The following is a 24,479-nucleotide window of genomic DNA, read 5'->3' on the forward strand; positions in this document are numbered from 1 at the left end:
AACAACAACATTATCACTGAGTGATTCCAATTCATGGTGGCACCCGTATGTTACAGGGTAGAATTGCTCTACAGGAGCTGTTGGCTGTAATCTCTATGGGAGCAGATCTCTAGGCCTTTCTTCCATAGCACCATCAGTGGGTTTGAACCACCATATCTTTAGGTTAATAGTCAAGTACAAACCATGTATGTCCCGCAGAGACGTCTTCCAAGTCCAGCTGTACCGTATTGCTGCCTCCAGCTCTGATACGGAAGAAGATCCTTCAGTGCAGTAGAAGGAAAAGAATAACTTTGTCTCAGGGATGTCCAAAGACAGGCCTTGTACTGCCATGAAGAGAGTATTGAATTCCAAACTATGAGGCTTATATTCTAGTCTTGATCCTGCCCCTTATTGGCTGAGAGACCTTCGGAAGGTCCTCACATTTAGCCTCCTTTTCTTCCTAAGTAAAGCAAGAAAGTTAAATATGATCTCTAGGGTCCTTCTAATTCCCTAGACAGAGATCTCTGGGTATTCTTCACTTCGCCCCTTATTGGCTGAGAGACCTTGGGAAGATCACCTCACATTTACCCTCCTTTTCCTCCTAAGTAAAGCAAGAAAGTTAAATATGATCTCTAGGGCCCTTCTAATTCCCTAGTCATAGGTCTCTGGGTATTCTTCACTTCCCTATCTCTACAGAGATGGTAACACTTATTGCTTTGTGCCATTGAGTTGATTCTGACTCATAGTGACCTTATATGACAGAACTGCCCCAAAGGGTTCCCTAGGTTGTAAACTTTACTGAAGTAAATCACTAGATCTTTTCTCCTATGGAGCAGCTGATGGGTCTGACCCCGACTCGTCAGTTTGCAATCAAGTGTGTATCAATTGTGCGACGAGGGGTCCTTGCCTAACTTTAACAAACTTATAGACTCACATTAGACTTTGGAGTCCTAGCCTGGCCTACCTGTCTCAGAAACAAATTCACTGTATCTTGTTAGGGACAATTCTTTTTGCACTGAGGCTCTGCCTCTGCCAGTATTTAGGGCATTTACGAAGGATGATTCCTTACTCTCACTTTCTTTCATCTCTCCCATCCTCCTCAGTCCTCCTCCAACTCAGCCAAGAGACTGGCTAATTAGGGCAAATTACAGCAGGTGGCAACTTGACTTTTTTTAAAAAAAAAAAAAAAAAAAACTTCACAATCCACCAGGGACTAAAAAGCTTTAAAGCAATTTCTCATTTAATCTTCAGACTCAAGACTAAATTTCACTGCAATCAAAAAGCATAGATTTTATGATTTATTTCCTTCACAACTTTCAAGATTTAATATCTTTCTTGAAAGAGATCAACACATTCTAAAAATAATTAAGCAACTGTCATTAAGAACCAGTTTCAGGTAAACACCCCTCTTTGTCACTCTCTGCTTCCTGGTGCCCTCTAACTGGATGAGTAAGGTAAGAAATGACTTTTCCCTTTTCTGAGGATGAAATTCCATATCCCAAGCTCTTTAAGATGTTTAACCAGTCTCAGCTCAGAAAGATGCAATCAATTTGTAGTGACAGAAAAGTTTTAATTAATGTCCTCATTGCATACAAAGACCTGAAAATATTAAATATTTCTCTCTCTTGTACCTCCAGTTTCTCTTTGGTCTTACCCGCTGAGGTTTTGAGTCATTAGTTCTGAGGTATGATTTTGTATTATGGACTGAATTCTGCCCTCCATCCCCAAAAATTACAGTGAAGTCTGTCTTAGTTTCCTAGTGCTGCTATAACCAGAAATGCAAGTGAGTGCCTTCAATTTTCTCATAGCTTACAAGGATAGAAGTTGGAGCTCAGGGCTCTGGCTTGAAGGAAATGCTTTTTCTCCGTCAGTTCTAGGGAAAGATCCTTGTCTCAGCTTCCATACCCCGGCAATCCTCAATTCCTTAGCAATTATCTATCTTTTCCCATTTGTGCTTGTTTGTCTCTATCTGTTCTATTCCTTAAAATTCAGCAGTTATTAGGTTTAGGACACACTTCACACTGATTAAAAAAAAAAAAAAGTAATTGCCATTGAGTCGTTTCTGACTCATAGCGACCCCCATGAAGTTTCTGAGGCTGTAAATCTTTATGGAAGTAGATTGCCCAGTCTCCCTTCCTCAGAGCAGCTGGTGGGTTTGAACCGCTGACCTTCTGGTTAGCAGTCAAGTGCCTTATCCACTGCGCCACCAGGTCTTATTAATATAATAATTCCAAATGGGATTATATCCACAGGTTGAAGAGGTAGTTCTTTCCTACCTGCCTCCTCAAAGTAGAGTTCACCTTAATGACGTGGATGAAACAAAGCTTTTGGGACCTTCATTTCTTGCTGTGGCATGACTCAAAATGAGAAGAAATAGCTGCAAGCATCCATTAATAATTGTAATGTGGAATGTATGAGGTATCAATCTAAGAAAATTGGAAGATGTCAAAAACGAAATGGAGCACTTGCAGTACACTATTCTAGGAATTACTGAGCTGAAATGGACTAGTATTAGCTATTCTGAATTGGACAAACATAGGAGCTCTGGTAGTGTAGTGCCTAAGACACTTGACTGCTAACCAGAAGGCTGGCAGTTCAAACCCACCAGCTACTCCTCGGAAGGAAGGTTGGGCAATCTACTTCCGTAATGATACCGCCTCAGAAACCCAAGGAGGGGTCGCTACAACAACAACAACAACATGGTTTACTATGCCATGAATGACAATTGAACAGTAACAGCATCATATTCACTATTAAAAAGAATATTTCAAGATACATCCTAAAGTACAACACTATCAGTGATAGGACAATATCCATATGCATACAAGGAAGACCAATTAATACGACTATTCTAATTTACACACCAATCACTAATGCCAAAGATGGAAGAAATTGAAGGTTTTTTTTACCAACTTCTTGTAGTCTGAAATTGCTCAAATGTGCAATCGAGATGCATTGATAATTATTGGTGATTAGAATGTAAAAGTTAAAAAAAAGAAGGATCAGTAGTTGGAAAATACAGCCTTGGTGCAGCACTATTCACAATAGCTAAGAGATGGAAACAACCTAAGTGCCCACGAACTGAGGAATGGATAAATAAACTGTGGTACATACACACAAAGAATACTATGCAACCCTAAAGAATAATGTAGAATCTGCAAAACACTGCATAACATGGATGAACTTGTAGCACATTATGTTTAGTGAAACAAGGCAGTCACAGAGGACAAATATTGTATTAGTCCACTATTGTAAAAAGTCAAGGAAAGATCTATACAGAGAAAGAAACTTTCTTTGTTAGTTACCAGGGATGGGAAGGGAGGGGAGGCTAATCCTAGATAGGTTAGGAAAATACATACATACATACATTGTTGTTGTTGTTGTTGTTATGTGCCGTCGAGTCAAACCCAACTCATAGCGACCCCTCCTTGGACCCTTTATGGAAGTAGGATTGCCCAACCTTTCTTCCGAGGAGTGGCTGGTGGGTTTGAACTGCCAGCCGTCTGGTTAGCAGGCAAGTGTCTTAGCCACTATGCTACCAGAGTTCCCACATACATACATACATACATATATATACATATCCATATATATATACACACACACACATACACACCAAAGATTATTAGTGGTTACCAGCAGTAGGAGAAGCGGGGGAAAAGGAAAGCCTTTTTTTTGCGGGGCTTTGAGTATATGCTAATTATGGAATATTTGCTAATGGTGGAATATTTCAGAAAACGATAGCAATAATGGTGACACAACATGAAAAACATCATCATTATCCCTAACCTGTCAATAGGGAAATGCAAAATAGAAAAGAAAATACAGGCTTGGTGATAGAAATGACACTGGAGATCACATGACAGAATTTTGTAAGACCAATGACTTATTCATTGCAAATACTTTTTTCTAACAACATAAATGGCAACTGCACACATGGTTCTCACTAGATAGAATATACAGGAATTAAGTTGACTGTATCTGTGGAAAGAGGCAGTGATGAAGCACAATATTTTCAGTTAGCACAAGGCCAAGGGCTGACTGCAGAACAGCCCATCAATAGCTCATATGCAAGTTCAAGTTAAAGATGAAGAAAAGCAAAACAAGTCCACGAGAGCCAAGGTACAACCTTGAGTATAAAACACCTGAATTTGGAGACCATCTCAATAACAGATTTGATGTATTGAACGCTAATGATCAAAGACAAGACAAGTTGCAGCATGACATCAAGGACTTCATCCATGAAGAAAGCAAAAGGTGATTAAAAAGACAAGAAAGAAAGAAAACATCAAAATAGGTATCAGAAGAAACTCTGAAACTTGGTCTTGAACACAGACTAGCTAAAACAAATGGAAGAAATGATGAAGTAAAAGAGCTGAACAGAAAATTTCAAAGGGCATCTTGAAAAGACAAAATATTGTAATAAAATGTGCAAAGACCTGGAGTAGAAAACCAAAAAAGAAGAACAAGCTCATTATTTCTCAAACTGAAAACTGAAGGAAAAAATCAAGCTTTGATTTGCAATGTTGAAGGATTCCATGGGCAAAATATTGAGCGACACAGAAGCATCAAAAGAAGATGGAAGGACACAGAGTCACTGTATTAGAATAACTGGTCAATTTTCAGCCATGCCAGGAGGTAGCTTATGATCAAGAACCATTAGTATTGAAGGGAGAAGTCTAAGCTGCACTGAAGGCACTGGTGAAAAACAAGGATCTAGGAATTAATGGAATACCAGATGTACAGAGATGTTTCAACTAGCTGATGCAAAACTGGAAGTGCTCACTAGTCTATGCCAAGAAATATGCAAGATAGATGACCAACCAACCAAAAGAGATACATATTTGTGCCCATTCCAAAGAAAGGTGATGATCTAAAAGAATGGAGAAATTATCAAATAAGATCATTAATGTCACATTCAAGTAAAGTTTTACTGAAGATCATTCAAAAATGGTTGCAACAGTACATTGAGAGGGAATTGTCAAAAATTCAAGCCAAATTCAGAAAAGAATGTGGAACAAGGGCTATCATTGTTGATGTCTGATGGATCTTGGCTGAGAATACCAGAAAAATGTTTCCCTGTGTTTAACTGACTATGCAAAGACGTTTGACTGGGTGGATCATAAGAAATTACAGAGAACATTGTGAAGAATGGGAATTCCAGAACACTTTATTGTGTTCATGAAAAGACTATACATAGACTAAGAGGAAGTCTTTCAAAAAGAACAAGAGAACAGGGAGTGATTTAAAATCAGGAAAGGTGTGCATAAAGGTTGCATCTTTTCACCATATTTATTCAATGTATACATTGAACAAATAATCCACGAAGCTGAATTATATGTAGAAGAATGTGGCATCAGGAGTGGTGGAAGAGTCATTTATAACCTGTGATATGCAGATTACACAACCTTGCTTGCTGAAAGTGAAGACGTGAAGCACTTAAAGCATTCAGTATGGATTATACCTCAACATAAAGAAACAAAAATCTTCATAACTGGTCCAATAAGCAACATCATAATAAACAGAGAAAATATTGAAGTTTTTAAGGATTTAATTTTAGTTGGGTCCACAAACAACACCCATGGAAAGAGCAGTCAAGAAATCAAAAGATGCATTTTATTGTGCAGATCTGCTGCAAAAGACCTCTTCCTCTTTAAAGTGTTAAAAAGCAAAGACGTCACTTTGAGGACTAAGGTGAGCCTGACCATAGTCTTTTCAATAGTGTCATATGCATATGAAAGCTAGACAATGAAAGATAAGAGCACAGAAGAATTGATGCCTTTGAATTTTGATGTTGACAAAGAATACTAAATATACTACAGACTGCCAGAGAACAAATAAATCTGTCTTGGAAGAAGTACAGCCAGAATGCTTCACAGAAGCAAGGATGGGAAGATTATCTCATGTACCTTGGACATGTCATGACCTTGACAGGTCATGGGAAGACTGTCTCATGACCTTGGACATGTCACCAGGCAGGGCTAGTCCTGATAGAAAGACATCATGCTTGGTAAAGCAGAAGTCAGCGAAAAAGAGGAAGACCCTCAATGAGACTTATTGACACAGTGGATGCAGTGATAGGGCTCAAAGATAGCAAAGATTGTGAGGATGGTGCAGGACTGAGCAGTATTTCATTCTGTTGTAGATAGGGTCGCTTTGGGTTGGAAGTGACTCGAAAGCACGCACCAACAGCAATGGGGTTAGGATTCGAACACTTATTTTGAGGGGACACAATTCAATTCATAACAAACTCTTAACCCCTGGTGTCTGTGAACTAATCTCATTTGGAAATAGAGTCTTTTAAGATGTTATCAGTTAGCATAAGGTCAAGGAGCTCTGGTGGTGCTATGGTTAAAGCACCTGGCTCCTAACCAAAAGGTTGGTGGTTCAAATCCACCAGCTGCTCCACAGGAGAAAGATGAGGCTTCTGTAAAGACTTACAGACTTAGAAACCCTATAGGGCAGCTCTACTCTGTCTTATAGGGTCACCATGAGTCGGAATCAAGTAGATGGCAGTAGGTAACATAAGGTCATATTGGAGTAGGGTGAGTTCTAATCATATATGACTGGTGTCCTTATAAAAGAGAAGAGATAGAAAGACACAGAAATATGCCCTTGAAGATGCATCTACAAACCAAGGAATGCCTGGGGTTCCAGAAGTTGAGAGAGACAGGAAAGGATCTGCCTCTACAGCTTTTAGAGAGAAAATGGCCTTGCTGACACCAAGAATTTAAACTTCTAGTCTCTGAAACTGTGTGATAACAAATTTCAGTTGTTTAAACCCACCCACCTTGTAGTACTTTGTTACCACAGCCCTAAGAAGCTAAAACATCTAGGAATCTGGATTTCCCATGAACTCTCAGGTGTTGCTGATACTGTGTGTTTTCAGATCCCACTTTCTGAGCTCTTCACTAGGGTACTAGGTCAAGTGGGAGAGAGTCAGTAAGACCCAGGTGTTTTGTTAGCTGCTTATGTGCAGGGTACAAGTTTGCCTGCTACAACTCTGTTGTTGTTATGTGCCGTAGAGTCGTACCCGACTCATAGCGACTCCTCCTTGGGTTTCCAAGGCAGTATCACTATGGAAGTAGATTGCCCCATCTTCCTTCTGAGGAGTGGCTGGTGGGTTTGAACCACCAACCTTCTGGTTAACAGTCAAGTGCCTTAGGCACTACACTACCAGAACTCCTACTAAAGCTCTAGTTTATACTTTTTCCTGAGAGTCCATCTTGTTAACAACCCCTTTCACTCTCAAACACAGCCCAGACCAGATTATAAATTATGAGGTCACCCTGCTTATGTTTATTATCTACCTGGTCCTTACAAAGACTCCCAAAAAGGTAATATCATTCAATTTTTCAGAACAGAAACTGGACAGAATATGTGAGGAAGTGATGAAGCCTGAAACTGAAGCCAAAGTTGCTCCAAATCCAGCTTTTGATCTAGATTAACATCATAAGATTCTCTCTGCCTATTCCCCACCTTCCTTCTCTTTAGGGAAGGATAGAGCTGAAGCATGGTACTCAAGAGCATTCAACTTGCCATTCTTACTTACTACTTCATCAGAAACCCAAATATTGTACTTGTAGGAAAAAGCCTACATACAGCACAGTTAGGAAATACTTTGAAGAGAAGATAAACTAAATTGATCAACAGAGTGGGTGCTTCAAAGCTGTCTAAATTCTTTAAGATCAACTTATCTAAAAATGTCAAATGAGAAAAGACATAAGGAAGAATGCATCACATTTCAGCGGTTGGACCCTTATGCACTTCACATAAGGAATAACAGACCATTTCTGTACCCATAGTGACATGAGATCAGCCAGCTGGTAGTGTTCATCCCAATATACTTGAGGAACATGAGCAACCATGAGTAACAGTAACTATGGCTCCACCTCACCTCTGCAGTGACTAAAGGGTAGGAGAGAGGAGAGGGAGGAAGGATCCGAATTTTGGGGAGGTGTGTGCAGTATCTACAGTGTGAAAAGGATCCCTAACTATTTCTCATTTGGTGCTCATGCCATCAAATCTTACTATCCTCTGAATATCAAAGAGGCAATTTCTGAATTTTATTTTCATTTTTAATTTTTTTTATTGTGATTTGGGTACAAATCCACACAGCAGATTTTGTTTTACTCTCAAAAGTTCATGCACATTTGGTTTCATGGCCCTGATTACAATTGCAACAATAACAAACTCTCCTCCCATCCCTTACCTGTGACTGCCCCTTTCCTGTGTCCTTCTTATCTAGGCATTCCGGTCTGTCCAGCTTTCCCTCTATACAAATGCTGCCCTTCTGATGTCTCATGGTTGATTGATCTAAGAGGGGCATCTCCCTGGGTGAGGTGTTCAGCTTGTAGGCCTTTCTACTGTTTGGCTGAGAGCTAATCCACAGAAGTGAGTCCAGCTCCAGGCCCAAAGGACAACCCAGGGCCACATTCTTGGGGTTCTACCAGTCTCTACGCAAACAGTCATTCTGATAATTCCTGAATTTTAGTTGATGAGAAACCTAAGACTTTTGCCAAAAAAGAAAATATCTCCCTACTCTCAATGCATGATAGTAAGCTCCTAAGGGTATGTAAGTGAATCTTCCTGGAAGAACTGGAGAAGGGAGAACCTTAAGAAGGGATAAGAAGACCAGAAGCCAGATTTCCTCTCTCAGATCTTCTATTTGTCTTGGTGCTCACTGTTAGTCCTCATACCTCTCAGATTTTAACTTTGGCCATAAACAGATGCCTATGAAACACAGAAGTTAAGACATGAGCATTAAACCAACGTGAACAGATTCTCACACCCAGAAATAACTTAGCAAAGTTCTTCAAACACTTTCAGCTATTTATCAAAGAATCAAAAGTTGCTTTATGGAGGTATTTCAGAGAAAACAGTCAAACCAAGGACATGAAATATCTATAGTAACCTTTTCTCTACTAAGACAAAAGATAATGACGAACCTTTGTGGGTTATGCATGCTAAGCTATAAGGGGCACATTTATGAACAGCAAAAGCAAATCTTTCCACATATCTAGGACCAAGTACAAACACCATCAACATGCACATCAAGGCATCCTACCTTGGGGGATGTAAAAGTGCATTTGAGTTTCCGTGGCACTCTTTCATGGGCCATTTCCATCCACTCAGCAAACATATCATCACGGTAAGCCAGGGAAACGTCCATGGAAACTTCTGCATTTTCTCCTGCAGGAGAAAGGTGCCACAATTCAGAAAAGACTTTTTTGAAGATACTTTGGAAAGAGTTCAAAAATTCTCATAAGCTCTGCCATGGGAACAAACAAGAAAAAGAGATATATTAATTCTTATCAAACCAAGCCTGCAACTCCAAACCTGAAAACTTAAAGGTCATAAAATGAAAAGCCTAAGCTCACTGACAACTCCCTTTTCATAAACCTTGCCAGCGGTCAAAGAGCTAAAACTCCTCCAGGGATGGGGCCCTCACTCTCTCCAAAGTAGCTCCTACCACTTTTAGGTCAAATGGTCACATTCTGGCTTGGGGTCAGAAATTTTCCTCCTGAAACTTGCACCATTGGTCTGAAGTCTGTCCATGGGAGTCACATGGAAAAGGAGGTCCGTCTTCCACAAAAAGTACGTTGGGTACTTGAAAACCATACCATAGTTGCCTATATTTTTCTCTTCCATTTAATGTGACCACATCCTTCAGTCACTCTTGGGACGTAATTTCAGTGCCTTGGGAACTCTCCTCCTTGCATGTTCGCATCTGTACACATCTTTCTCAAAATCATTCCCAACACACTCTCAAATATAGGATCTACTGCTTCTCTGAATGCTCAAAACCTCTTCTTCATATTTTGGACAAAAGTAAAAGGTAGATGAACTTTCCAAAACTAAAGAGTTATGCACAGATAGGAATGTAATATTGAGTACATAATTGTATTAATGGATATTCACAGTAAGGAACATGAATGTGTTTAAGTTACCACTCATTAAAGAGATCAGATTAGTAACAAATGCATCTATTCATTTTGTACATTTTATACTATGCAAAGCAAATTCAAGAGCAGAAGGATCTTAAATGGGGAAGGAAAAAAAGAAAAGCATGAGACCCCATTTCCAAAATGAGTGGAAAGCCAGCACCTACTGAGGATATGAGACCGAGTTTGATGCTAGACCCTGGTTACAGCTTCGAGTAAATAACAACATCCAGAAACCCTAGTGTGCTCATCTTCAAAGCAGTATCTGTAAAGCAGCAAAAAAGAGAAAGACACTCAACAAGATGGATTGACACAATGGCTGCACTGATGGGCTCAAGCACAGCAAGATGGCACAGGACCGGGCAGTGTTTCATTTGTACACAGCATTGCTTTAAGCCAGAATGAACTTGACAGCACTTAACAACAACAACAAAGCAATATCCACCTCCGGGGCTATTATAAGAACTAAAGAAGGTCAAGTAGGTGAAGATATTGGCATGTTCCCTGGTATACAGTAGGTACTTGATTAATGTTTACTGAACCTGAACCTATGTGTCCACACAAAAGCACACAAGGCCTCTCTCTATAGGGGATGTAGCTGGGAGTAGGGAGAAATGGAGCCTGAGAGCCCATACTCTGTTCAGTCACATTTTGGCTCAGAATTCCAAGGAGTCTAACAATATTTAGATACAAACACGGTAAATTTGAAGGTAAAAATTAAAGAAAATTTGTCAAGACAGGAGAAAAGAACACATTTGACTAAACAGTTTAGTGGCCTGATTTACCAGTTCTAAATATGTAGACTCATTAGTATCCTTGCCCTGGGTCCTACACACATTAGGAGCAGGCCTGGTTCAGAGGAGGTGCCTCAGAAGAGAGTGAAGGATAGATAGGCCCTCCTTGCTTGGTTCCACCTTTAATAGCTATTCAGATCTGTTGGGGAAAACTGTTTAGAAATATGTTGCTGAAAACAAAACAAAAATTCAACCATCATTTTAACATACTCTATATTAAGCCCCTATGACTTTGGTGCTTTCATTTAGTTTACCTGATTTAATTTTCCCAACAGATCTATGAAGTAGACACTGATGTTCCCTTTTGATTAATGAGTAAACAGAGTGCAAAAACGGCAATGAGGCCACATGTTCTGACCTCCTCTAATCCCACAAGAGGAAGACAGGATTACCAGCAGTAACCCAAGACCTATTACTGCAAGGCCAGACATGCTGCCTCCCTCCAGCCCTTTCACCAACCGTTCCTCCCAAAGCACCCACCACCTCTCTCCTGGGTTCGATAATTCGCTGCAGTGGCCACACAGAACTCACAGATTACAGGGTTTATTAGGGAAGCACCAGGCTACAACTCAAGTTCAGGAAGAGCGCTCAATCTCTCTCCCAGCCCACCGTCCCTCAGCCAGCAGTCTCTCACAGTCTCTTTCCCAGCAGTGCTGGTCCCTTGATGTCTCACTCAGCAATGCGTGTCTCTCGCGTCTCTTTCCCAGCAACGCGTGTCTCTTTCAGGGGCGTGTGTCTCTTTCGGCAGCATGTCTTCCTCAACCAGCAGTCAGAGAGTTCTGCCTACAGGAGGCCTCCTTTTTGAGCCCGGCAGGGTGGTCAAACTAGCCAATTATAGCATCAGAACTCTAAGCACCTGAGAGAGTGGGCACCTCCCAGAACATTGTTTTGTGCCACTCCCAAGAGAAATACTCCAGGTGGACACCTTCAGCAATCAGGAGCTCCTCAGTTGCTCATAGCAAATCCCACCTTGGAGTTTACAAAGACTTATGGGTAGAAAAGCCACACAAAGTAATTTACTATACCACACAGAGGTTCTCAGATATTAAGTAGTTTGACAAAGTCCCATTCTTGTTGATAAGATGAGGAAGACAGCTTCTATTTCAAAAGTGTCTTCATCTTTTATACAGCTGAAAGGAAACAGACTAACTTATGACAAAGAAGCCCCTCAAAAAAATCACAAAATACAAATATTGAAGTCTTTAGTAAGAGTAACAGCTGTCTTTTTTTTTGGATACTAATTTGTGGTGCTTTAAACATTACCACCTTCTATCCTCATACCCATGCTATGGAGGGCAATTCCTATCATTACAAATAAGACTGAGGTCACATAAATGGCCCAAGAGTACATAGCCAGTAAATGGCAGAGCTGGGACCTCAATCTCTGTTTGGATCACCCCAGCACCCCACTACCCTTTACTACCTCTCTTGGTAGAAAAGCAGTAGAGCTCAGCAGCAGTAACAGATAAGTGGATCATACTGCATAGAGGATCCCCTCAACTCTGGCCAAACACCCTGCTTTCTATAGTAGAAAAACATGCGGTGTCCCTGGGTAGCTCCAAGAGTGACTCATGCTAATGTCCAGAATTCTCTAATCTCACCCCAGAGCCCTGAGGGCCAGGAGGAACTTCTAAAACCAATACAGCATCATTTCTCAAAATGAACTGGAGAAGTGTGACACTGTCCCAAGAACACTAAGGTGGAAGACTAGGAGCACTGAGGTTCAAGTCCTGGTTCTGGCCCTAACTACATGAGTGATCACAGACAGGCTGGGTTTGAAATGAAAGTGATCTCTATCTAAAGGAAGCAATTGCTTTTGGCTCTAGCCAATAGTTTCCATGAGTACTATATATAGGTTGATGTTACCAGATTTTCTTCAGGAAAAGCCAGAAATTCAGAGTTTTATGAGATATCTCCTTATTTTAAATGTCTGTGACTAATTCACTAACAATGGGCCCCTGTAGCACAACGGTTAAGGGAAGAGCTAATAACTGAAAGGGTGGTGGTGTGAACCCACTAGTAGCAGGACTGTGGGGGGAAATATCTGCAATCTGCTCCTGGAAAGATTACAGTTTAGGAAACCCTATGGAGCAGTTCTGCTATGTCCTATATGGTCACTGTGAGTTGGAATCATTTCGATGGCACACAGCAACAAAAATTCACTAAAACTAAGAACAAAACAAAGCAAAAAAATACAAGGGAGAGCTCATAAAACATCAGGCTATCTCTGTATTACATCTAAGGAAGTAACACTGAATCTCCTCATACTGACCACCAGCCTACCACTCACTTCCATCCACTTCACAATTAAGTAAAACTTTTCCAAAGCTTTTTATTATTGTTTACTAAATTTATAACATGTGCTGCCTAATTCATACATATTAGCTACTTATTTCTTATACAATCTATTATCTTGAACAATCTGTTATTATTTATTTATGAGGTAAAGAGGTTAAGGCTCAGAAAGTCTCACCCCAAGAAACACATAAGGAAGCTTTTAGAGTTTCACAGCCTATATACTGTCTTACTACCTTTAGCATCTTTCATGGTGTATGAAAAAAACAGAAACCACAGGCAGAATGGCCTGTTCAAGTGACTCTCTTGAATCCCTCCCTAGCCCTGTCATACCACCCCTGGAACACTCAGGTTCCTTACCTGGTAAAACAGAACTTATCTCCTAGGATTTTGTGATTATTAAGTTAGTTACTGTCTGAAAAATGTTTAGAAGAGTACAGTAAACATGAAGTGTTAGCTATTGTTATCATTTTATTTGGGAAGTGAAAGACTCATAAACCAAAAACCAAACTCAGTGCTGTTGAGTAGATTCCAAGATTCCAACTCATAGTGACCCCTCCTTGGGTTTCCAAAACAGTATCTCTACAGAAGATTGCCCAGTCTTCCTTCTGAGGAGTGGCCGGTGGGTTTGAACCACCAGCCTTCTGGTTAGCAGTCAAATGCCTTAGGGACTATGCCACTTGCCTTTAATTCAAAGTACTGACCAGGTTTCAAGAACTTGGAGCTTCCCACTCTGAACTCCTCCCCAAATCTGGACCAAAAAACAAGAAAGCACTGGGCAGAGAAGCAATGGTGTGAAGACAGTCACCTGAACCATTTTCTCTTCTGTCTCCAATGGACTCAAAAATAAGTTCATCTTTAATGACTATGTTGCATGTAATAAAACACCAGTTTTGTGACTCCTAGGATACTGTGTGGCAACACTTCACCCCACAGATAATGAAGGTGAAGAACCCAGTGTGAATTCCCTGGGAGAACAGCAACAAGGCCAGGGGTACATTTGGCACTTGGAACACATCTCTTATAAAACAAGGCTGCTGGCTAAACCTGTTGCATGTGGTAAAGTTGTAAGGTATTGGCAAAGGGTGTTTATAAATATGAAATCCATGGTTTTCCACACCTATACCAGACCAGCAGCTTTGCTCTCCTATGGGCTGGCCAAGCTTCACATTTCTCAAATGGCTTTGGAGACATATTTTGGTTCAGTAGAAAATTCAGTCAAAATATCAGGAAAGGAGGTGTAAAAAGGCACTGTGGTTGGTTACATGTACTATTTCCATCCTGTTACGGGGGCGACACTCTGACATGAGGAAACCTGTTCTCCTGGGTTCTGTGGGAGCAGACTCAGTCTTCAGAATGTGATTACAGGCAGACAGATCTGTGCCTTTCCACATTGGGAAACACTGACCAAATCTTCTTAGAAAGCATTTATCTGAGTACTACTTATACTATCCTCCATGAGAAAACAACCAAAACCAAACTCACTACTATCGAGTCAGGTCCGACTCATAGTGACCCCTCCTTGGGTTTCTGAGGCAGTATCACACTTGACTGCTAACCAGAAGGCTAGTGGTTCAAACCCACCAGCCACTCCTCAGGAGTAAGGCTGGGCAATCTATTTCCGTAGTGATACTGCCTCGGCAACCCAAGGAGGGTCACTATGAGTCGGGTCCTACTTGAGGGCACATAACAATAACAACATCACTATGGAAGTAGATTGCCCAACCTTCCTTCCGAGGAGTGGCTGGTGGGTTTGAACAGCCAGCCTCCTGGTCAGCAGTCAAATGCCTTTGGCACTATGCCACCAGAAAAGCATTTGCCAATCAGTCTTCCTGCAGAGGCAACTGGAAATATCATGGCTTGTGTCAGGCGCACCTTAGTCCTCAAGGAGATATCCTTGCCCCTCAGCACTTGAAACAGTTCCTTCGCAGTTGACTTTCCCAGTGCTACACGTCGTCTAATGTCCTGACTGCTGCTTCCGTTGGCATTGATCATAGAACCAAGCAACGTGAATTCTTTGACAACCTCAATCTTCTCTCCATGTATGCATGTGAGAGCTGGACAATGAATAAGGAAGACCGAAGAAGAGTTGATGCTTTTGAGTTGTGGTGCTGGCGAAGAATGCTGAAAGTACCATGGACTGCTAAAAGAACTAACAGATCTGTCCTGGAGGAAGTGCAGCCAGAATGCTCCTTGGAAGCAAGAATGGCCAGACTTCGTCTCACCTATTTTGGTCATGTTGTAAGAAGGGACCATTTCCTGGAGAAGGATGTCATGCTTGGTAGGGTGGAGGGTCGACGAAAGAGGGGGAGGCCTTCAACGAGATGGACTGACACAGTGGCTACGATGATGGACTCAAGTATAGCAGGGATTGTGGGGCTGGCACAGGATCGGGCACTGTTTCGTTCTGCTATGCATGGGGTCGCTATGAGTCGTTGGAAACGACTCGATGGCACTTAACAACAACAACTTCCTGCAGAGAAGCAGAAAGCCAGAAGATAGGAAGCCCTGTACAGAACCAAAAATAGAGTGGGGGGACAAATACATGGGAAAGTGGCTAAGCACCACAGAAAGCTCTCAGCAGCTGCTTGATGTAAGGATGGCCCTTGGGTGTAAAATGATGAAAGATGCTACTTGCAGCATCATTGAGTAGGTTATCATAATGCTTCTCACTTAATAGTTTTGCTAGCAAAGGTAGTATATGAAAATACAATGATATTCACTGCTATCTAGTCGATTCTGACTCACTGACTCCCATAGGGTTTCCAAGGCTATAAATCTCTACAGAAGCAGATTGCCTCATCTTTCTTCCATGGAGTGCCTGGTGGGTTCAAACCAATGACCTTTGGTTAGCAGCCAAATGGTAGTATAAACTCAAAACCAAACTCACTGCCATCAAGTCGATTCTGACTCATAGTGATGCCCTTTGTGTTTCTGAGGCAGCAAATCTTTACAGAAGTAGATTAGCCAGTCTTCCTTCCATGGAGTGGCTGGTGAGTTTGAACTACCAACCTTCTGGTTAGCAGTCAGATGCCTTTAGGCACTACACCACCAGAACTCCACAAATGGTAGCATAAAGACCATGAATTGGAGGCCCAGAAAGACCTAGTTTTGAATTCTATCTGTAAGTCTTCCTGGCTAGGTGAACTTGAATAAGTCTCAGTGTCCACCTCTGCAAGATGGAAATAGTAGGACCTACTTCCTAAAGTTGTTGATAGGACCAAATGCTTGGCACAAAGCAAAATTCTGGTTCTTTATCCCTCCATTCCCTGGACTGACAGGTTATACTGCTGAATGATTAGCTGGAAATAAAGGGGGATGGGGGTGGGGAGGACAAGTAACATTAAGAAAAAATAAAGAATTATTTTATGCTTGGCAAAAGCTTTTATGTTCCCTGAGAAACCCTGAATTTCCTGGGCCCTAGCCTCCAGAAAAAATGAAAGAGATTTCAAACCACTCATGTGCATTCCCATGTCACACAGGGCAATTTGTCTGGGTAACCCTAGAAGGATGTGCAGATGAGCCTCCTCCCTCTGCAGACAGATAATCTGGGTGTTGTTTATTCCAGCATTCCTTCCTCAATCAAAAACCCTCTGACCTGCCTTGCATTTTCTTGACACTTTCAATTAAGGATATAACAAAACCAACGTTGTCCTATATCTACAGCTAAACCAAAAACAAACAAACAAAAAGCCCACTGTCCTCAACCCTATAGGACAGAGCAGAACTGCACTATAGGGTTTCCAAGGCTATAAATCTTTACAGAAATAGGCTGTCATACCTTTCTCCCATGGAGTGCCTGGTAGATTTGAACCATCTACCTTTTGGTTAGCAGCCAATCACTTTAACCAGTGTACCTACCAGAGCTCCTCATTCATAGTTAGGTCTTGCAAAAATGGACAACTAATTATAAATTTGGCCCTGGCTGTTTTCTTGATGCCCCAAGGGCCTGGGTGTAAGCAGTTATAAAAATGAATGAGTACAATTATTTCACAAACCAGCCTAACAGTTTAGTCTGCATTACTGCTCTGCTCTTTCCCCATCACTCCAAGCATTTGAACTGTGGAGAAATACTTTCCAGGTATAAGAACTTTCTCCTACCAACTGCTGTACTCAGAAACAGTTTTCTTTTTCCTCCCCTCTAGTGTCTAAGGCACTTTACTACTAACCAGAAGGCTGGTGGTTCAAACCCACCAGCCACTCCTCAGAAGGAAGGTTGGGCAATCTACTTCCATAGTGATACTGCCTCAGAAACCCAAGGAGGGGTCGCTATGAGTTGGGTCCGACTCGATGGCACATAACAACAACAACATCAGTTCAGTGGTTTACCCTCCCTTGCCCACCCATCCCTAGTAACCATCAAATAATTTTTATTTTTCTGTGAAACCTTTTTCTTAACTTTTTACAATAGTGGTCTCATACAATATTTGTTCCTTTGTGACTGACTAACTTCACTCAATGTGACAGGCTCTCAGTTCATCCTCATTATGTTTCACAGAGTAGTATTTCACTGTGTGTATATACCCTAGTTTGCTGATCCATTCCCCCAGTGATGGAGATTTAGGTTGTGTATTAGGCTGAGTTCTCTAGAGAAGCAAAACCAGTAAAGCTTTTATATCCATATAGAGGAAGAGAAATTTATCTTAGGAAAATGGCTCACATACTTATAGAAGCTGGCAAGTCCCAAGTTTTTGGATCAAACGCCAAGCTGGAGGCTTTTCCTAACTCACGCAGCTGCAGGGGCTGAGGAGCTCAAGGTTGGCAGGTAATATACTGGCTATTGACTCCAATGAATGACGAATCCAGATCTCCAGGCCAAATGGTGGATTGTTCACTCACGGACAGTTGTAGGCAGCACAACAGGATCCTAATCCACAGAAGAGTGTCTCTTTTCCCAGTACATCCAAAAATATATATGAAGCAGGCCACACCCCTAGGGAAACTCCCTTTCAATGGATTGGCTGCTCAAAACATATACATATGATCCCATCATGGGAATAATCCACATCACAACTGCTTAAACCACACAGAATTGTGGTCCAGCCAAGTTGACACACAGCTCCAACTATCACAGGTTGTTTCTATCTTTTTGCTATTGTGAACAGTGCTGTGTTTAAGGCATTTGGCTGCTAACCAAAAAGTTAATGGTTTGAATCCACTAGCTGCTCCATAGGAGAAAGATGAGGCAATATGCTTTACAACCATGGAAACCCTATGGGGTCACTATGAGTTGGAATCAACTGGGTGGCAATGAGTTTGGTTTTTGGTTTATATACTTAGTAGTAAGGAGCTCTGGTGGTGCAGCGCCTAAGGCATTTGACTGCTAACCAAAAGGCTGGTGTTTCTAACCCACCAGCTGCTTCATGGAAGGAAGTCAGGGCAATCTACTTCCATAAAGTTTTACTGCCTTGGAAACCCAGTGGGGGTTGCTATGAGTTGGAATGACTGGATGGCAGTGAGGTTTTTTGCTTTGTTTTTTTTTTTTTTTTTTTTTTTTTTTTGGTATACCTAGCAGTGGGACTGCTGGATCATATGGTATTTCTATTTCCAACTTTTTAAAGAAGCGTCATATCATTTTCCACAGTGGTTGCACCATTTTACAGTCCTGCCAGCAGTGTATGAGGGTTCCAGTCTTGCCACATCCACCCCCTCTCTAGCATTTGTTTTCTGTTTTTTTTCAACTTTGCTATTATTGCTGGGGTGAGATGATATCTCACTGTCGTTTTGCTCTCCAACTCTCTAATGGCTAATGATCATGAGCATTTCTTTATGTGTTTGTTAGCTGCCTGAATATTGTCTTTGGTGAAGTGGTTCATGTCCTCTGCCCATTTTGTAATTGGATTATTTGTCTTTTTGTTGTTAAGTTGCTGAAGTTTTCTATAAATTTCAGAGATTAGCTCCTTGTCTGATAAGTCATTGCCAAAAATTTTTTTGTGTATGTCTGAGGTTTTTCTTTTTATTCTTTTGGTGAAATATTCTGATGCATTTAAGTGTCTAATTTTTACCAGGTCCCAGTCATCTATTTTGTCTTCTAGTGTTTGTGCATTTTCAGTTATATTCAATTGTGTATTTATGCCTTGAATTAGGACCCCGAAGTTTATCCCTAGTTTTCTTTGACGGTCTTTATGATTTTAGGTTTTACATTCAGGTCTTTTGATTCAACTTAAGTTCGTTTTTGTATATGGTGTGAGATAAGGGTCCTGTGTGATTTTTCTTCAAACGGATATCCAGTTTTGCCAGCACCACAGAAACTGTATCTTCTAGTCGAAGTCAGCTCATTATGAAATATGACTAGCCCAACAGAGGACATCAGATCCTTTGCAACATGACATCTTCCCAGTCAGAAAACATCCATTTATCCCTATTATGCACAAAGGTAATAATGCTTAAAGGCTATACATGTGTAAAAGTAATTGAGGATGTCAATTTTTTGTCTACCAATAAATGAATCTGAAGGACCACAGGATACAGAAAAAATTATATCCATGGGGAAGTCCCTGGAGCACAAACAATTGAGCACTCAGGTGATAACCAGGAAGTTGGTGGTTCAAGTACAGCCAGAGGTGCTTGGAAAGAAAGGCCTGGCAACCTACTTCTGAAAAATCAGTCATTGAAAACTATATGGAGGACAGTTCTACTCTGACACACATGAGGTTGCCATGAGTTGAAGTCACCCTGAGTTGAGACTAACTTAATGGTAGTCCAACAACTTATCCATTGGTGTTCGCTAGGTTATGTTGTTGCTGTTAGCTCATGGTAACTCCATGAAATACAGAATAAAATGCTGCCTTGCCCTGCATCATCCCAATGAGCGGCTGCAGATCTCAACATTATGATTTATAGGGTTTTCATTGGCTGATTTCTGGAAGTAGATTGACAGCCTGGTAGCTGTGCATGAGATGGACTGGCCAGAATCAAATCCAAGTCTCCAGCATGGAAAGTGTTAATTCTACCACTGAACCATCACTGTCTCGTCCACCAGGTTCTAGAAGAGCTCTTTTTCCTTCTAACTCAACAGACTCAGATGGCCCTAAGGGATGCCATCTGCTCTTGGAGCATCAGTCACCATTTCCAGTCCAGATTTTGTTCCTCAGTTTTAAATCTGCATATTTACTCCCCATTGGATGTCTCCTCTTCCATGGTCATAAAGCCAAACCATCAAATCTGGTCAACTCTCTCTGTTAGGTGTTTGAGAGAATCATCCTCTTTTCTCTTTTCTCACTGCCACTGCCTCTGGTCAGACTGCATCATCCATGACTTTGGTGATGGAAATGTTTGTCCTCCTTTTGTCTGTTTTTCACACTGCAGCCAGAATGATTTCTAAAATGCAGAGCTGGCTGTGCCACCTTTAGAGCTTCCAAAGCCTTTATGTTAACCACAGTTGAATGTTGAAACTCTTCATAAAAAGCTAAGATGTGGCTCCTGCTTAGCATTCTAGGTTCACATTTTATAAGCTCTCATTCACTCCTGCCACCGAGGCAAGTCCCCTTGAATGTATCTCTTCAACTTTAGAAGATGGTTAAAAGCTAAAGCTTTGGAAGAGACAGCCTGAGACCATAGTCCCTGTGGGTCCCTTGGTGCGTATGCAACCCTTGGCAAGTCCTTCAACTTTAAAAGCAAACCAAACCCGTTGCTGTTGAGTCAATTCCAACTCATAGAGACCCCACAGACAGAATCGAACTACCCCCAAAAAGTTCCCAAGCTGTCTTTTTGTTTGTTTGTTTGGTGATTTGGGTAAAAGTTTATAGAGCAAATTGGTTCTCCATTCAACAATTTATACACATTTTGTGTTGTGACATTGATTGCCATCACCACAATGTAACAGCACTCTTCCCACTTCCTCCCTATGTTGACCATTTCCATTTGTCCTTTCCTGTCTGCCAAACTTTATCTGTAGGCAAACGCTGCCTTTTTGGTCTCATAAGAGTGGTTGTTCTAAGAAGTGCGTACCTCCATGGTGTTAGTGATCACCTCATAGACCTGTCTATTGATTGGATGAAAGCTGATCCATGGGAGTGAGTTCATTTCGAGGCTTGAGGGGTGACTAAGGACCATTGTCTCAGGGGAACCACCAGTCTCTATCAGATCAGTAAGCCCAGTTTTTTTATGATTTTGAGTTTTGTTCCACCCTCTTCCCCACTCTATCTGGGACCTGCTGTTGTATTCCCTTTCAGAGTAGTCAACAATGGTGGCTGGCCCCCATTTAGTTCTTCTAAATGTAGGGTGAGGTTCATGTGGTCCATTAGTCCTTTGAACTAATTATTTCCACGCATCTTTGATTTTCTTCACTCTTCTTTGCTCCAGACGGGGAGAGACCAATAGTTGCCTTTTAGATGGCTGCTCACAAGATTTTAAGATCTCAGTTGCTCCTCACCAAAGTAGGATGCAGAACGTTGTCATTGTGGACTGTGTTATGGCAACTGATCCCCTGAGACTATGGTCTTGAGCCCCCAGGCCCAGCAATTCATTTGCTCAAGATATTTAGTTATGGCTAAAATGTTTGGTCCCTTGCCCCTTGCCCTACTATATTCATGGATACATTTTATTTGAAGTACATATAAATACATATGTAGAACCACCCTCTGTCAAACCTATACATATATATATATATATTCCTGGGGGTAGTCCTATTTGTCTTCCCATTCCTCTTCAGCTTGTGTGTTTACATATGTATTCACTCCTGTTGTCATTGTTATTAGGTGCCATTGACTAGGCTCCAACTCATAGCAACCCTATGTACAACAGTATGAAACACTGCCCAGTCCTGTGTTAGCCTTACAATCTTTGCTATACCTTAGCCCATCATCACAGCCACTGTGTCAATCCATCCTGTTGAGGGCCTTCTATTTTTTGTTGACCCTCCAGTTTACCAAGCATGATACTCACTCCTAGATTATTGCTATTACTGTTATTGCAGGATTGTGTATGTGACAATATTTACCTTTGTTGACTTTAACTCTTGTGCTTCTCCGAGTGTCTTCCTTTACCAAGATTGTAAATCTTTGCAGAAGCAGACTGCCACACTGTCACATCTTTCTCCCACAGAGCAGCTGGTGGGTTTGAACCGCCTATCTATCAGTTATCTATCAGCTGAGCACTTAACCATTGCCCCACCAGGGCTCCTTCCCTCAACTTTACTATCTATAAAATAAGCCTAATGGTAATGCCTGACTTCTATGGTTATGACGATTTGGTAATGCCTGACTTCTGTGGTTATGACGATTAAATCAGATAACACCTGTAAAGTGATCAGTAAAGCCCTGGTTCTGTAAACACTGGTTGAGCCCAGGGGTGCAAGTGATTTGCAATAAGCTTCTAACCTAAAGGTTGGCAGTTCTAACTCACTTAGAGGCTCCATAGAAGAAAAGGCCTGGTGATCTGCTTCTGAAAATATTACAGCCAAGAAAACCCTATGGAGCAGTTCACGTGTACAGTCACCTTGAGTCGAGGCTGACTCAATGGCAGCTAACAACAATTTTACTTACCTAAACTTGTATTCATCAGAAGGAAGGATGGGCAATCTATTTCCATAGATATACCACCTCAGAAACCCAAGGAGGGGTCGCTATGAGTTGCCACTGACTCGACAGCAGTGAGAGTGAGTTTAAACTTGCATTCAAAGTCACTGCTAGCACATGGAACTTTAATGAGGCACCCCATTTGAGAGGGTGAATTGCAAAAGGCCCTCTTTCCCGTGGGCTGTAGACAGGACTCTGTAGAAGTGCTCAGCATCCCCTATTTATACCGGACTCAGCTTCTACTAATCTCAACTTTTAGGATTCCACTCAGCTTTCACTCCTGCTTTCCCTCACCCACCAAAACACTATCAAGTATCCTCCTCTTGCTTCCATAGCACCTGTTCATCTAGCCCATACCCTTATCATACTGCAATCAAACTACCTGTCTACTTACCTTTATCACTCTCCCTATCTACCTCCTCATTTACACTGAGAAGTTCCTGAAAGCAACAATTTTGATTGAGGGACTCCCTCAATCTTGTTCACAGCTATATCACCCATGATTTTATACAATATTCATTAAATATTTGCTAAATTAATGAGTATCATCCTCCTTTCTCTAAATATTTCTACAACCCAAATTTCCCATCACTTTGTGTCACCTCTATACCACACAAGCAATCTGGTCTTATTTTGGTGGCATTCACATTTTCTTTCCATTCTGCCTGCTACCCTAACCTTATCCCCACACATATATGTTCATGTACACACACATGCACATACACATGCAAAAACACACATATGAACACCCCTCAAGAAAAAGGATCTCCTTTAAATTTGGCTCACTGGTCCCTCCAAGGTACAATCATGAGTCTGTTTTCTAGGACTGGGGTGAAAGGGAACTTTCAAGGGAAGTGATCGTGAGTGTGACACTGTCTCTTTACCACTCTCTCTTCTGAATTAAGACATGGGGTTACACTAGCGTCCTGCTTAACAGGGCTAGTGTAGGTGATGGAGGAAGACACGATGTAACCTAGGGGGCTAGAAACCAGTTCTCTGACCTCGTGCTGGTCTCAGTAAAAGGGTGGGCCTGCATTGTGCTTGTCCAACTACAGGAATGAGAGAGCAGATGGGGCTTCTGGAAAGAAATCCCAGAGAAGAAAAATTGTACAGCTCTCATCTGGGTACAGCATGATTTGTGTCATATCATAGCATACTGGTGATGTATTCATAGTTGTCAGGGTTGGAAAGGAAGCCTATTTGGAATGAAAAACCTGCACTACCATCAAGATGGAATCAATATAGTTCTGAAACCTGTCATGCTAGATGGACCATCCAATCTGATTTCTTCTTAATGGGTTTACTTTTTACAGCAATTTTATGCTTACAGAAAATTACACAAAAGTAGAGTTCACATATGCCCCTTCTTCTTTCTGATTTAGTTTCTCCTGTAATTAACATCTTGCATTAGTGTAATAATTTTGTTACATTTGATGGGCCAATATAATACATTATTATTAACTAAAGTCCATAGATTACATTAGGGTTCAAGTTTTGTGTTGTGTTGTCCTATGGGTTTTGACAAATGCATAATATCTTGTATCCACTAATACAGTATGATGCCGAACAATTTCACCACCACCACCACAGGTGCCCTTAAAACACTCTGCTTCACTGCTCACCCTTCCCCAATCCCCCTGGATACTGGCAACCACTGATCTTTTTACTGTCTCTATAATTCTGCCTTTTCTAGAATATCCTAAAATTGAAGTCACTTATTATACAGCCTTCTCCAAGTGGTTTCTTTCACTTAGCAATATGCATTAAGATTTCTTCATGTCTTTTTGTAGGTTTATAGCTCATTTCTATTATCACTGAATAATATTCTATTAAATAGATGGACCACAATTTATCCATGAAGAACTTCTTGGTCGCTTCCAATTTTTAGCAACTATGAATAAAGCCAGGAGCTCTGGTAGCATAGTGCCTAACCTGCTAACCAGGAGGCTGGC

General features: G+C 41.3%; 1 protein-coding gene across 1 annotated transcript in view; it reads right to left on the reverse strand.

Moving 5' to 3' along the window:
* The window catches only part of WLS (Wnt ligand secretion mediator), a 159,651-nt gene that overhangs the window by 40,492 nt on the left and 94,680 nt on the right, over positions 1–24,479 (reverse strand). Inside the window, exon 3 of the mRNA XM_007959377.2 lies at positions 9,044–9,168. Coding sequence (XP_007957568.1) covers positions 9,044–9,168 — 125 coding nt within the window. The remainder of the gene's footprint in view (positions 1–9,043; positions 9,169–24,479) is intronic.

The sequence above is a fragment of the Orycteropus afer genome, unplaced genomic scaffold (assembly GCF_000298275.1).
Source record: "Orycteropus afer afer isolate SDZICR_OR568_19922 unplaced genomic scaffold, OryAfe1.0 scaffold00016, whole genome shotgun sequence".
Classification (NCBI taxonomy): Eukaryota; Metazoa; Chordata; class Mammalia; order Tubulidentata; family Orycteropodidae; genus Orycteropus; species Orycteropus afer.